The sequence below is a fragment of the Mastigoproctus giganteus genome, chromosome 11, assembly GCF_048544385.1.
Source record: "Mastigoproctus giganteus isolate SK-2022 chromosome 11, ASM4854438v1, whole genome shotgun sequence".
Lineage (NCBI taxonomy): Eukaryota > Metazoa > Arthropoda > Arachnida > Uropygi > Thelyphonidae > Mastigoproctus > Mastigoproctus giganteus.
The window spans coordinates 140,829,831-140,845,229 of NC_143585.1; the positions used below are offsets into that span (position 1 = coordinate 140,829,831).

Here is a 15,399-nt window from a genome sequence, read left to right on the forward strand (position 1 = left end):
ACCAGACATTACACTTTTTCTGGCTTTTACAGAGATTCTGTATTTCTTCACAAAGTACCATGGTGCAGATGTGGGAAACCACAGGTGGCGCCTTTCACAAAACACTATGCCACTATGTATCGCAAAAGGTTCTCCAAAGTGGGAAACCACAGGTGGCGCCTTTCACAAAACACTATGCCACTATGTATCGCAAAAGGTTCTCCAAACACATCCCCATGCGTTTTGCTTTGTCCTCCTCTGACAATTGTCGAGACACCCAGCGCCAGCACACCTTTCGAAAGCCCAGGACATCGTGAACAATCGACTTCCTCGCTATTACTATTTGTGCAATTTCACTGGCCTGTTTTCAAGAATGATGCCCTTAATGTGTGAAATGTTGTCTTCCGTCTTGATCAATGAAGACCTTCCGGCCCGATGGCAAACTTCAATGTCAACAGGGCCTGCTTTAAATTCATTGCATCAAAAACACATCTGCTTCTTTGTCATCACCTTTTCGCCATACACAGCAACCAGTTCACAGTGAATGTCACTTGGTGAAGACCCTTTTGCTTGCAAAAAGCGAATAACTTCACGAACACCTGTTTTGGACAACATCGCATGGTAGCCGCCATTTTACAACTGAAATCTGCTGTGAGGCGACAGTACCGCAATACTGCACTGGAGGTCTTTTTGAATGTTATTAACTGGTCTATCTGTCCACCGCATTTCATCTCATTCCCTTTCACCATTATTAAGAAAAAAAAATGTGTTACCTTACTTTTCGGAAACCCTTTGTAATAATGTGTAAGAAGTTGCTGAGTGGTACAATTTTCATCGGCCTTCCCACCATCTGAAAGATGGTAACAGTAACACTTTCATCTTTTGAAAAATTACAGTTAAAATAGACAAGTGGGCAATCTCTTCATGTGTCTTCTTTCTTCAACTGTTGCTGTGTATAACATATCAGTCATCTACAACGATGTGACTGATATGCAATCCACAGCAATCATAGATCTTTTCAATAGGTGATGAAAGCAGTGATGAAAGACCTGCAATGCACTACCATTCTGCAACCTGGAATGCCAATGAGATGGCGTACTGTCTCACAGTTGCTTCACTACACTTCTTGCAACAGTTAAAATTTTGGTGACATTACAGTCATGTAATCTTTCAATTCTGATAAAAGAACTGAGGGGCAGGCGGTTGTCCTCTGAATCACAGTCTATTGAAATGCACTGCTTGTTTGATGTTTGTGGAACAATCAGGAATGGGACATAATATTGCCAAGGGGAATGTCTTTGTGTGTGCGCGATGTAAGGAGTGCAAGAAAATCAGGCGCCAAGTCTGCATTGTTTTGGGCTTATATGAGAGCTTGAAGGACAGGGTGGATGCCCTTGAAGGATTTAAATTGAGGGGCCCATCAAGATCTCAGCTGCCCACATCAATTTCAGAGCTTGCACTTGAACATCACGCAACACAGCGGCAACCTCCAAGGCAGAATGCACTGGTCCCAAAGGAGCTAGTTGTTGTTGGTGACTCTATTATCAGGGAAACGGGGATAGATGGAACAGGACCAGGATATGTCTGCCAGGGGCAAAGGTTTATGACGTAGGGCAGATATCATCCTTGAAGATATCTGCCCTACAAGACAATGCTGAAAAAAAGCAGTGAGTTAGGGTTGAATTTGAAAGTGTCTGCAATTCTGCCCAGACACGATAGGAGGGAGTATATGATGACAGCCTTGTCGATCAATTCGGCCCTGCAGAGATAGTGCTAGGCTCAAGGGGTAGAATTTTTTCCAGTCTGGCCTGTGCTTGTTAACAGGAGAGACTGCTTCTACAGGTATGGAATACACTTAAATAGAAGGGGTACAAGAATATTTGCTGATGTTATCGAGGCAGAGTTAGGTGTGTCGGAAAACTGCTAGCTTGGGGGGTGATACATGGACTAAGAGATTAACAGTAGCCGCTGGCAGATGTAAAAGTGATTCTTGCACTACTTCTATTGAAATGCAATTGAGCAGCAGCCTGGAAAGCAAGGCAATGGAAATTTCCAGGACTGCTGGGAGTCATAATGGAATAAGTAAATACATGGGCTGTATTAGAGTAACTAAGAGTAGAAACAGGTGCATGTATACTTGCATGTACACCAATGCTAGGAGTATAGTTAATAAATTTGATGAGCTTGAAGTGCTAGTCAAGACATCAAAGGCAGATATTGTTGGGATATCAGAGACATGGTGTCATACAGACATAAGCAGCGCAGAACTGGAATTTTGGGAGTACAATGTGTACAGAAAGGATAGACAGGGCAGGAAGGGAGGAGGGGTTATGCTGTTAGTTAACACATAAACCTAAGGAAGTGCATCCAGTTGATGTTGGAAGGCAACGCAATGTTGAGTCTGTTTGGTGTGACATAAGCACTGGGAAAGGAAAAATGAGTAGGCCTAATGAATATGAGAATAATGAGCAATTGTGCAGAGAAATAGTGGGCCATTAATTAGAGTGTCATATAATGAGGGATTTTAATTTCCCGGATATTGACTGGAATTTGTGGGTTGGTCACTCACACACTAGCAAGGCTTTTGTGGATTTATTGGATGATTGCTTTCTACAGTAGCATGTTCAGGAGGCAACTAGAAGGAGTAATACTCTTGATCTGATTATCAGTAGTGATTCTCCATGCATCAAGAATCTGCAGATAAAGGAACCACTAGGTGGCAGTGATCACATTGTGCTGAAGTGGGATTTATGAAAGAGGTTACTACCACTTTGAGTAAATCTCAGGGTTTTTGCTTTCGTAAAGGTGACTACGGTGGTCTGAGACAGTATTTTAATTCTATACGGTGGGACCAACTGATGATGTTACCAACAGCAAATTCAAAATGGGAAGCATTCAAAGAATTAAGTTTGGAATGCTACTAGGCTTTTCATACCAACTAAGAAATATTGTTCAAGATTTAGGCCTAAATGGATGTTAGATGAACTAATTAGACGTGACACAGAAGAAAAATGCATGGGATACATATAAATTAACATGTGACACAGAAGCTTATGATAGATATAAGCTGGTCTATAACCAAGTTACAAAGGAGGTTAGGCAGGCGAAAGCAGATTACGAAAAATCTTTGGCAAAGGGTGCAAAGAAAAACAGCAAAGAGTTCTTTACTTGTGTAAACTTTAGAAGGAAGGGAATCAATGAGATTGGTCCACTCGGTATCGATGGTTCAACTGTTGAAGATCCTGCTCAGGTAGCTAAAAAACTAAACGATTATTTTGCATCTACATTCACACATGAGGAGTTATTCAGGGAGGGGAATGCCAGAGGTGTATTCAACTCTGGCAGTAAGCTAGATAATCTTGTAATAACTGAGAGTAAAGTGGAGGAGAAATTGTTGAAGATAAACATAAGAAAGGCATCTGGGATGGATGGAATCTATCCAGTTATATTAAAGGAGGCAGCAAAGGAAGTAAGCAAGCCCTTAGCCATAATTATGAGAGCTTCCCTGGACTTAACAAACCAGTGCTGTGTGCGAGCTATAACTGAAGTCTTGTCTTGATGATCCTGCAATGCTTCTTTAATCAGTGCCTCCATTAATTTCTCTGGTACAGAAGTTAAACTAACAGGTCTGTAATTACCTGTGTCTCTGGAGGTAATGGACTGGAGATGTGCAAATGTGATCCCAATCCACAAAGGAGGATCAAAGGGAGACAGGTAATTACAGACCTGTTAGTTTAACTTCTGTACCACGGAAATTAATGGAGGCACTGATTAAAGAAGCACTGCAGGATCATCTAGACAAGACTTCGGTTATAGCTCAGACACAGCACTGGTTTGTTAAGGGGAAGTCTGGTCTGACAAATTTGACTGGATACTATGATGTAGTCACAAAGGAACTGGATGCAAAGAATAACTTTGATATCATATATTTAGATCTTAGAAAGGCCTTTGATACTGTTGCACATGGAAGACTGCTGCACAAACTGGAGCAGTGTGGCACTGGAAGCAAATTACTGCTATGGATAAAGGGATGGTTGAGTGGGAGAAGACAGAAAGTGGTAATCAATGGAAACTGCTCTTCATGGACTAATGTGGAGTCCCTCAGGGTTTAATGTTGGGTCCATTGTTGTTTTCTGTATTTATAAATGATACTGATGATGGTATATCAGGTTTAATGTCCAAGTTTGCAGATGATACAAAGGTTGGCAGGGTTGTTAATGACACTAATGACAGTACACTGCTGCAACAGGATCTAGAAAGGTTGAGCAGATGGGCTGAGAGGTGGCAAATGAAGTTTAACATTGACAAATGTAAATACTACATATGGGAAGCAGTAATCCCAGAGTAACGTATCAACTCTGTGGTACCACACTGACAGTGGTAGAGAATGAAAAGGATCTGGGGGTAATTGTGCAGGCAGATATGAAGTTTTCTGAGCAGTGCAGATGGTCTGCAAGAGTAGCTCGTGGTGTTTTGCCAATGAGATACAGGAATTTTTCTAGCAGGGATAAGGAGGTGATTATCCCCTTGTATAAGGCAATGGTCAGGCCACACCTTGAGTGCTGTATACAGGTCTGGAGGCCTCATTTTAAGAAGGATGTAGAGCTGTTGCAACGAGTACAGAGAAGGGCAACAAGATTAGTGAATGGAACAAAGGGTTGCTCTTACGAATAAAGGCTTAAGTTTTGCAAATTACAGTGTCTGGAGACTAGGCACCTGCGAGGTGATCTGATTGATGTTTATATAGCCTTGAACGGTTTGAGCATGCTCAATGCTTGTTCAGAATAATCGCCTGAGAGGGCATAAATTCAAATTGAGGAAAGATGGTTGTAGGATAGATGTGTGGAAGTTTGCCTTTAGCCAGCGGGTGGTTGATTGCTGGAACAAACTTCCATCTGTTGTTGTAGAAGTTGATAGCTTAAATAGATTCAAGGCAGAAGAACTTGACAAACATGGAGTGAGTGGATGGGTGAAATAAGGGTGTGTGTTTATTTTATTTTTTTGGCTGATGCTATATAAGCTTGGTTTCTTGCATCAGGTGCCTTTGCTAATGCTAATGCTAAAGATCTTTGAACTTCATACATTGCCTTGTGATCATGGTTTTCATCACCTATTTAAATGAACCTTATCTCTAAAACTACTTAACAAATCAGGACAAAGTTATTCAACTGGCTTCAACATAAACTGTTGCACCTAGTGAGGTTAGTGTATGCTCTATAAGCTTGCTTTCATGCATCATTTGCCACTACTAATACTAATCATGCAACATGATGTGAATGCATTCTTGTCATTACTTTTGGGATACCCCCCCCTCATATTTTCTTCCAATCTGAACTCGTACGCGATTCCTCCAGTTCCAAAAATATAGGCCAAACGTAATGAAAGATGGTTGTTGTTTGTGCTTGTTATTTGGATTTTAGGAGCATTAGCAACTAAGGCCATATTGCTCCGTAATGAAAGATGGTATCCTGTTGCTATTTCATCCTGGTTCCCATGACTTTCTTTTAACCCCCTAAACTTTTCTCCCATATTTTGAACACATTATGGTAAAAAAGAGGGGTTTCTATCATATCAAATTTTCTAGCAATATGATTCTTGACATTTAAAGCCAGAATTGATGCAATACATTTAGATCTGTTATCGGCTTTGATGTAGTGACACCCAGTGCAGTCATGAACTTCTTGAACATTTCTGGAACATCAAAGAGATATTCTGGAGTTCATTTGCCAATCAATTATGAATATGGAGATTATGTTGCAGGTAAATAATTACACATTTAAGATGTCAATTAATGAAGGAATTCCAGAAGGTGGAATGCTGCCTGCACTCCTGTTCCCTGTATTAATTCAGTTATTGCATATATTGAACACGTTCTCTGATATTGCTACTGAAGTTGCTTTAAATAATAAGGCTAGATGATATCCTCTCCAGAGTAGTTTCTCATTAGCGTTAGTAGTTGCATATGATGCAAGAAAGCAAGCTTATACAGCATTGGCCAAAAAAAAAAAAAAAAAAAAAAAAACACTTCCTATTCGCTTTTACATTCGCTCCAAAAGTTTGTCCATTTCTTCCTTGAATTTATTTAGGCTATCATCTTCCACAATGATAGATGTAAGGTTATTCCAACAATCAACCACGCCTTGGCTAAAGGCATATTTCCGCATATCTCTTCTGCAATTGTCTTTACTCAATTTGAATTTATAACCCATGTGCATAATCTGAGCAAGAAAAAGAATCATATCAGCATAGCTTACTCAAATCATTCAGAGCCTTATATGCCTCAATCAGATCACCTCGCAGGTGCCTAGTCTCCAGAGGCTGCACTTTGCAGAACTTAAGCCTTTCTTAGTAAGAGCACCCATTTGTTCCCCTCACCAATCTCGTTGCCCTTTGCTTTACTCATTCAAGTTTGACTTGGATTTCTTATTCAGGAGAGCGCTGGGATTGCAGAACAGTACAGTGGATTTTTGGCTGCTGTAAAGGGATAAGTATTTTTTAATTTTTAACGTATTCTTCATTATTTAATACAGTACATTGTGTTTTATGGAGATATTGATTAGGTTTAGTAGCGTTTGTTAGCTTCTTATTTTGAATTTAACCAGCGATTTTTGGAAGTTACGACTCCCGCTGTTGGTACCAATATTGTTGAACTGGCCGCCATAATGTAGTCGATAAGAAATAACTTAACGTATATATATCTCGAACTGATAGTGTAAGGTATAAAGTTAAACTAGATAGCATAATACGAAGCACTCTATTAGGAATCTGTTAGCTTATTATAGCATTATCAATTAATCAAAAATATTATTAATCTTATTAATCACTGTTAATTAAATTGTAGTTAAACAGAAATCATGACCCAGACTAGAGCTGCGAAGCAGAGATCACAGACTAGCGAGAGTGAAGTGGTTCAGGGGAGAAACAAAGGGGGGGCGATTCTCCAATGCATCACAGACTCAAAAAATGTGTGAAATGTTTGCCGACCATTCTTTAGAAAGGTCGGCAAACATTTCACATTTTTTTAAAACAGAACATGATCTAGCCAAGGAGGATGCCTTTGTGTGTGCTAGGTGTCTGGAGTGTCAAGAAATTAGGCGCCAACTTGGCATTCTGATGGGCATCTATGAGAGCTTGAGGTGTAGGGTAAATGGCCTCGAAGAAATTAATATGAGGGGCCCATCAGGCTCTCTCAGCTACCCAGCTCAACAACAGAGCTCACTCCTATGCATCAGGAAACACAGAAGCAATCTCCAAGGCAGAATGTGCTGGTCCCAAAGGAACTAGTTATTGTTGGTGCCTCTATTGTCAGGGAGACGGGGTATAATATAGTATGTAAGAAGGATAGGTGGAACAGGAACAGGGTATGTCTGCCAGGGGCAAAAGTTGATGACGTGCAGATATCATCTTTTCAGGTCACAAAAGGTGATATTGTTGTACACGTTGGGACTAATGACATTAAGAGTACGAGATCTGCAGATTTACACCCCAGGGGCTCTGGTGAATATGGGCTTGGCACACCCAGGGTCCTCAGCTGGATATCATCATTCTTATCTTTCTTGGTGATTCCCTTCTCTCTCTCTCTCTCTCTCTCTCTCTCTCTCTCTCTTAGGGTAACTCAGGAAATTTTTTTTTTGGCTGGTGCAGCATAAGCATTGGGCTTTCTTGCACCATATAGCTAATAATAATAATAAAAAAAGTACAGGTCAATGTTGAAAAAAAGTCGCGAGTTAGGGTTGAATGTGAAAGTGTCTGCAATTCTGCCCACACACACAATAGGAGGGAGTATATTATGAGAGCCCTGTCTATCAATTCGGCCCTGGAGAGATTGTGCAAGGCTCAAGGGGTACCATTTTTTCAGCCTGGTCTGTGCTTGTTGACAGGAGAGACTGCTTCTAGAGGGATGGGATGAACTTAAATAGAAAGGGTGCAACAATATTTGCTGATGCTATCGAGGCAGTGTTAGGTGGGTCGGAAAACTGATAGTGTGGGGGATACACAGACTAAAAGGATAACAGTGGTCGCAGGCAGAGGCAAAAGTGATTCTTGCACTGCTTCTGTTGGAATGGGCAGCAGACTAGAAGGCAAGGTAATGGAGATTTCCGGGACTGCTGGGAGACGTAGTCGAACAAGTAAATACATGGGCTGTGTAAGGGTGGCTAGGAGCAGGAACAGGTGCATGTATACTTGCACCAATGCTAGGAGTATAGTTAATAAATTTGATGAGCTTGAAGTGCTAGTCAAGACATCAAAGGCAGATATTGTTGGGATATCAGAGATGTGGTGTCACACAGATATAGGCAGTGCAGAGTTGGAATTTGGGGAGTACAATGTGTATAGGAAGGACAGGAAGGGAGGAGGGGTTATGCTGTTAGTTAAGAAACACATAAAATCTAAGGAAGTGCATACAATTGATGTTGGTGGACAATGTAGTGTTGAGTCTGTTTGGTGTGAAATAAGCACTGGGAAAGGAAAAATGAGAGTAGGTGTGTGTTATAGGCCTAATGAATCTGATGAGTATAATGAGCAATTGTTCAGAGAAATAGAGTGGGCCAGTAAATAAGAATATCTTATAATGGGAGATTTTAACTTTCCAGATATTGACTGGAACTTGTGGGTTGGTCACTCGTACACTAGCAAGACTTTTGTGGATTTATTGGATGACTGTTTTCTACAGCAACATGTTCGAGAGGGAGTAATACTCTTGATCTGATAATCAGTAGTGATTCTTCATGCATTAAGAATCTGCAGATAAAGGAACCACTGAGCGACAGTGATCACAATGTATTGATGTGGGAATTATTTAAAGATATAACTACCATCAAGGCTAAAGGCAAGGTCTTTTGCTTTCGTAAGGGTGACTACAGAGGTCTCAGACAGTTTAAATTCTGTACTGATGATGTTACCAACAGTGAATTCTAAATAGGAAGCCTTCATGAACTTAATTTTGGAGGCTACTAGGCTCTTCATTCCAACTAAGAAATACTGTTCAAGGTTTAGGCCTAAATGGATGTCAGATGAATTAATGAGGCCAGTGCAGAGAAGAAGAATATATGGAATGCATATAAAGTATCAGGCGATACAGAACCCTATGGCACGTATAAACTAGTCTGTAATCAAGTCACAAAAGAGGTTAGGCAGGCAAAAGCAGATTATAAGAAATCTTTGGCAAAGGATGCAAAGAAAAACAGAAAGGAGATCTTTACTTATGTAAACTCTAGAAGGAAAGGGATGAATCAGATTGGACCATTTAACAAAGATGGGTTGACTATTGATGATCATGCTCAGGTAGCTGATAAACTGAATGAGTATTTTGCATCTACATCCACACATGAGGAGTTATTCAATGAGGAAAGTTTATCAGATGCTAACAAGGAGCTAAGTAATTTTGTAATAACTGAGAGTAAAGTGGAGGAGAAATTGTTGAAGTTAAACATAAGGAAGGCACCTGGGGTGGACGGGATCTATCCAGTTATATTAAAGGAAGTAAGCAAACCCTTAGCCATAATTATGAGAGCTTCCTTGGACTCAGGGGAGGTCCCCATGGACTGGAGGTTGAAGTTAAACATAAGGAAGGCACCTGGGGTGGACGGGATCTATCCAGTTATATTAAAGGAGGCAGCAAAGGAAGTAAGCAAACCCTTAGCCATAATTATGAGAGCTTCCTTGGACTCAGGGGAGGTCCCCATGGAATGGAGGTGTGCAAATGTATCACCAAATTCACAAAGGAGGTTCAAAAGGTGACACAAGTAAATACAGACCTGTTAGTTTAACTTGTGTTCCGGTGAAAATAATGGAATCACTGGTTAAAGAAGCACTGCAGGATCATCTGGACAAGACTGCAATACTAGTTAAGACACAGGATGGGTTTGTCAAAGGGAGGTCTTGTCTGACCAATTTGATTGCTTACTATGATGTGGTCACAAAGGAACTGAATGCCGAAAATAATTTTGATATCATATACTTGGATTTCAGGAAAGTTTTTGATACAGTTGCACATGGAAGACTACAGTACAAATTGGAGAGGTATGGCATCAAGGGTAAGCTGCTACAATGGATAAAAGGATGGTTGATTGGGATACAACAGAGAGTGGTAATCAATGGACACTGCTCGTCATGGACAAATATTAGTAGTGGAGTTCCCCAGGGTTCGGTGTTGGGCCCATTGTTGTTTTGTATATTTATTATATGATATTGATGAAGGTATATCAGATTTAATGTCCAAGTTTGCAGATGATACAAAGGTTGGCAGGGTTTTTAACAACATTAATGACAGTATACTACTCCAACTGGATATAGATAAGTTGGGAAAATGGGCTGGGAAGTGGCAACTGGAGTTTAACTTTGACAAATGCAAAGTACTGCCTATGGGTAGCAATAACCGAAGAGAAACATACCAACTGGGTGGTACTAACTCAGGGAAGTGGAAAGTGAAAAAGATCTGGGGGTAATTGTACAGACAAATATAAAATTCGCTGAGCAGTGCAGACGGGTTGCCAGGGCAGGTCATGGAGTCTTGTAAATAATATATAGGAATTTTACTAGCAGGGACAGGGAGGTGATAATTCCGTTATACAAGGCAATGATCAGGCCACACCTAGAGTACTGTGTACAGGTCTGGAGGCCTCATTTTAGGAAGGATGTAGAGTCGCTAGAACGAGTACAAAGAAGGACAACATGATTGGTGAGGGGAACAAAGGTGTGCTCTTACCAAGAAAGGCTTGAGTTCTGCAAATTGCAGTACCTGCGAGGTGATCTGATTGAGGTGTATAAGGCCTTGAATGGGTTGAGCAAGCTGAATGCTGATGGGATTCTTCATCTTGCTCAAATTAAGAACCTGAGGAGGCACAGTTTCAAATTGAGGAAAGACAGTTGTAGAATAGATGTGTGGAAATTTGCCTTTAGCCAGTGGGTAATTGATTGGTGGAACAGGCTTCCATCTTTTGTTGTGGAAGCTAATAACCCAAATAAATTTAAGGCTGAGCTGGAGAGGGATTTGGAATGAATGGAGGGATGAAATGGAAGGGTTTTTTTTTTTTTTTTTTTGGGCTGATGCTGCATAAGCTTGCTTTCTTGCATCGTATGCCTCTAATAATGCTAATTCCAGCAGCTCTAATTTATTTCTAAAATGAAGCCTCCGACTTGTAAGCAATACCCCAGGTGTGGCTGACCATAGTCTTATACAAGGAGAAATATCACCTCCTTATCCCAGCTAGTAAAGTTCCTGTGTATCATTGACAAGAACCCCATGAGATGCTCTGGCAGCCTGTTCTGAAAACTTCATATCTGACTACAATGTTTTTCATTCTCCACTAACCTGAGTGTACTACTGCACAGGTGGTACATTACTCTGGGATTACTGCTACTCATATGTAGTACTTTGCATTTATCAATGTTAAACTTCATTTGCCATCTCTCAGCCCATCTGCCAACTTTTCCAGATCCTCTTGCAGCAGTGTACGGTCATTACTGTCACTAACACCTTTGTATCATCTGCAAACTTGGATGGACATTAAGCCTGTTATACCTTCATCAATGTCAATGATAAATATAGAAAACAACAATGGTCTCAACACCGAACCCTAGGTGACTCCACTAATAATGTTAGTCCACGACAAGCAGTTCCCATTAATTACCACCACTCTCTGTCTTCTCCCACTCAACCATCCTTTTATCCATAGCAGAACTGCTCCAATTGGTACAGCCGACTTAAGTACAACAGTATCAAAACCTTTCCTGAAATCTATATGATATCAAAATATCTTTCCTGAAATCTATATATCAAAATTATTTTTTTTGCATCCAATTCCTCTGTGACCACATTGTAGTATCCAATCAAACTGGCCAGGAAAGATTTCCCCTTAACAAACCCATGCTGTATCTGAACTATAACTGCAGTCTTGTCTAGATGATCCTGCATGGTTTCTTTAACCAGTGACTCCATTACATTTCGTGGAACATAAGTTAAACTAACATGTCTGTAATTATTCATGTTATTCTTTGATTCCCCCTTTGTGAATTGGGGATACATTTGCACTTCTGCAATCCGTGGGGACCTCCCATCAATCCAAGTATGCTCTTGTAATTACGGCTAACAGTTTGTTTACTTGCTTGTTGATAGTTGTTTGGGTCCTTCTGATTTTTATTGTGTTTTTGGAAAGCTAATACTATTGCATGATACCACGCTTCAGGATATTGGTTTTCTAGAAAAATGCGGCTGTACAGTTGAAGGTGGTTTTCTACCTCTTTCTGCTTTGGATATTTAAGCATATCATAGTGTATATCATCTGGTCCAACTGTACTTGGTTTTGTTTGTGATACTGCTTAGCGTAATTCATGTATTGTAATTGGTTGATTATAGGGTTCAATCCTTTTGGTATTAAAATTAATTCTGTTTTTTTTTTTTTTTTTTTTTTCAGTTTTCTCCTTATAGGTCAAAAATTCTGTAGTGTAGGATTGTTTCGATGATACCTTAGCAAACATTTCTCCTAATATATTAGCTATCTCTGATGGTTCGGTAATGCTTTCTCCATTCCAGCGTAATACTAGTGATGATTGGTTTTTATACTTCCCATTCATTTTTCCTATTTTATTCCATATTATTTGTGTGTTTGTTGTTCTATTTATTGAGAAAGTAAACTGGATCCAGGAAGTTTTTCTGGCTTGTTTCCATGTAAATCTAGTTAGTGCTTGTGCTTGTTTATATTTTATCAGATTACCTGTTGTAGGATATCTCTGGAACTTATTCCAAGTTTTGTTTTGTTGTCTTCTTGTTTTCATGCAATCTTCGTTCCACCAGGATTTTGGGTGCAACAGAAAACGAGTCGAGGTTGTGGGTAATTTCCCTTGTAGTGATGGCTGAGAAACTCAAATGTCAGTAAAAAAAAAAAAAACCTGCCGAGAAGGATATGAGGCTTTCTAAATCAACAGAGAGCAAAATCTTCATAGAATCAATTTGTAAAAACAAGGAAGAGAGAGTATGAAGCAGAATTAGGATAACAACACAGAATGTGAGGTCAATGAAGGAGGGAATCAGAAACTTAATAAGATAAGAAGATAGATGAATATGAGTAAATTAGATGTGGTAGGAATATGCGAGTCTCAGTAGGAGGGGACAGGATACTTTCAAAGTCAGAATTTAAGAGGTTTACTTTTTTATGGAGATAAGAGAAGATATGGTATTGCAAAAGAGCTGAATAAACAAGTATGGGAATCTGTGGAAGTAACTTAATATGTTACTGATAGATTGGATTGGAGAAAATGGTTGAATATAGTGATCAAAATATCTATAATCACCATATGGTTGATATAGTGATTATAGATGTAAGTGTAAAGTTTATAGGTATTGAGAGGGTGAAGAAAGACAATATAAAAAAAAAAAAAAAAAAAAAAAAGGATATGAGAAGAATGATGGATATGGATAAATAAAATTTTGCAAGGAAGACTGAAAAGAGATTGAGATGCAAGGCTGAAAGGAAGATGCCAATAAGAACTGGATGGAAATACAGAATAGGTTGTTAGAGAGAGAGAGAGAGAGAGAGAGAGAGAGATGAAAGCTTCTTAGTGTTATTTACTTGGTCATAATTTTTAAATAGTTGTAATTTCGTGTAACGTTGAAAATGCAAGCATTCTGCACTTACAACACACCAGCTTTTGATACTGTTGCCCATAAAAGACTATACATACTCGTACATATAATGAATTTTATAAATAAGAAAAACAAAATACAAATTCAAGATAAAATTACAAAAAAAAAAACAAAACAATTATAGTATACGATTACAAAAAAAATTAAATCGAAAATTATTATAATTTCAAAGATTTTATAAAACCTTAATAATCTTAGATTTTCAATTATGCATTGTGATAGGTTTCAACAAATACCTTCATAAAAATAAAATGGTAAATTCTCTCCAAATTATTTTGTTTTTTCCATCGATTATTCACTGACATTTACCGTTGAAACACATGATAAATTCACTTGTACCGCAATCACAATCTGCAGAGCCAAAAGTTCTGGAACCACTACTGACTGAGTGCAAGTCTATGCCTGCTTACCAGTGTAGCCAGAAGCTATGCTTGTTTACCGTTTGGCAACACTGCTGCTTACTCGAGTCATGACATATGGCACAAATTCAAATGATTCATAGATGTCACACAATCAAAGTGTTAAAACCAATTTAATAACAGCAAATATAATAAAAAATTACAATAAACATAATTTCATGATATATATTCCTCGGTGGGTGATTTATTACATATATTTTGAAAATGACCGCAGGACGGATTACGCACTTCCACGGGGAGGGTTTGGCCTGCTGGCAGGAGGTTTCCCACCTTGTTCTATACACATTTTTTCACTCATCTTTTCTCATATACCCCCCTCACTTTCCTCAATTTTATCAGTTTGTCACCCAGAAAATTCAATATTCTGGATGAAACAATAAACAACAGACAATTATAAAATAAATTATAGGATGCTGAAAAGCATTCTACAACTGCTTCTATAACTAACATGGTCCTTACTTAACAATAATACACCCAATGCTGAAGAGTGGGTGGGTGAGATGAATTATGATTGGCGTGTTTGTACACCCCTCTCTGGTAATCAATTAATCTCACCAATCATAATTCACTAACCCTTCATCTGGTATAATAATAATAATAACAGAGAGCCAGGTATGAAAAACAGTGGCACTTATCAGAAGTATATGATTGATGAAGAGTTAACTAATAAGTAAGTGGAAAAATCATATTTAGCTGCAACTTACTCTATAATAATCTTTTCCTAAGCCAAGGGCTCTAGACATTCCAAAGTCACTAATTTTTGCAAAACTTTCATTAACAAGCAAAACATTTCTGGCTGCCAAGTCCCGATGAACAAACTGTTTATTCTCCAGGTATTCCATTGCCATGGCAACTTGTTGCATCAGAACTAAGATATCTTGTACTGCCATATCCCTGGAAATAGTTAATATATTTACTTATAGGAAAGGAAAATTAATAATAATTATCTTCAGTACATTATAAAATAAAATTCCTTTGTATTCTCTTTAAAAATTTATAAACAGGGAAAGCTACAAGTCTGGGCACCTTTCCTCTTCATTATTTTAAAGTACTGTTACAATTTTTTTTTTTTTTTGTTTCCTACATTATGTTTCCTCTTTTAATGGGGTCAAGAGCTATCAGATGATAACATGAAGATAAGAGTTAAGATAATATACAAAATGTGAAGGACTTTTGAAACTTAAACATTCTTAGATGCTTTTATAAATTATGTTAAGTTATATCTCATCTTTCATGTGTTTAGTGAAGGGAATACAAGTTTCAATTTTGGATTAATTAAAAGGAGCATATATCATTAGGCTAGCCATACACCTTCCTGTTTGTTAGCTTCAACTGTGTGTGTGTGTGTGTGTGTGT

At 38.8% G+C, this 15,399-nt stretch overlaps 1 protein-coding gene across 1 annotated transcript in view; it reads right to left on the bottom strand.

Moving 5' to 3' along the window:
- The window catches only part of LOC150078477 (uncharacterized), a 265,739-nt gene that overhangs the window by 86,302 nt on the left and 164,038 nt on the right, over positions 1–15,399 (bottom strand). The window contains exon 14 of the mRNA XM_090384580.1: positions 14,748–14,937. Coding sequence (XP_090240706.1) covers positions 14,748–14,937 — 190 coding nt within the window. The remainder of the gene's footprint in view (positions 1–14,747; positions 14,938–15,399) is intronic.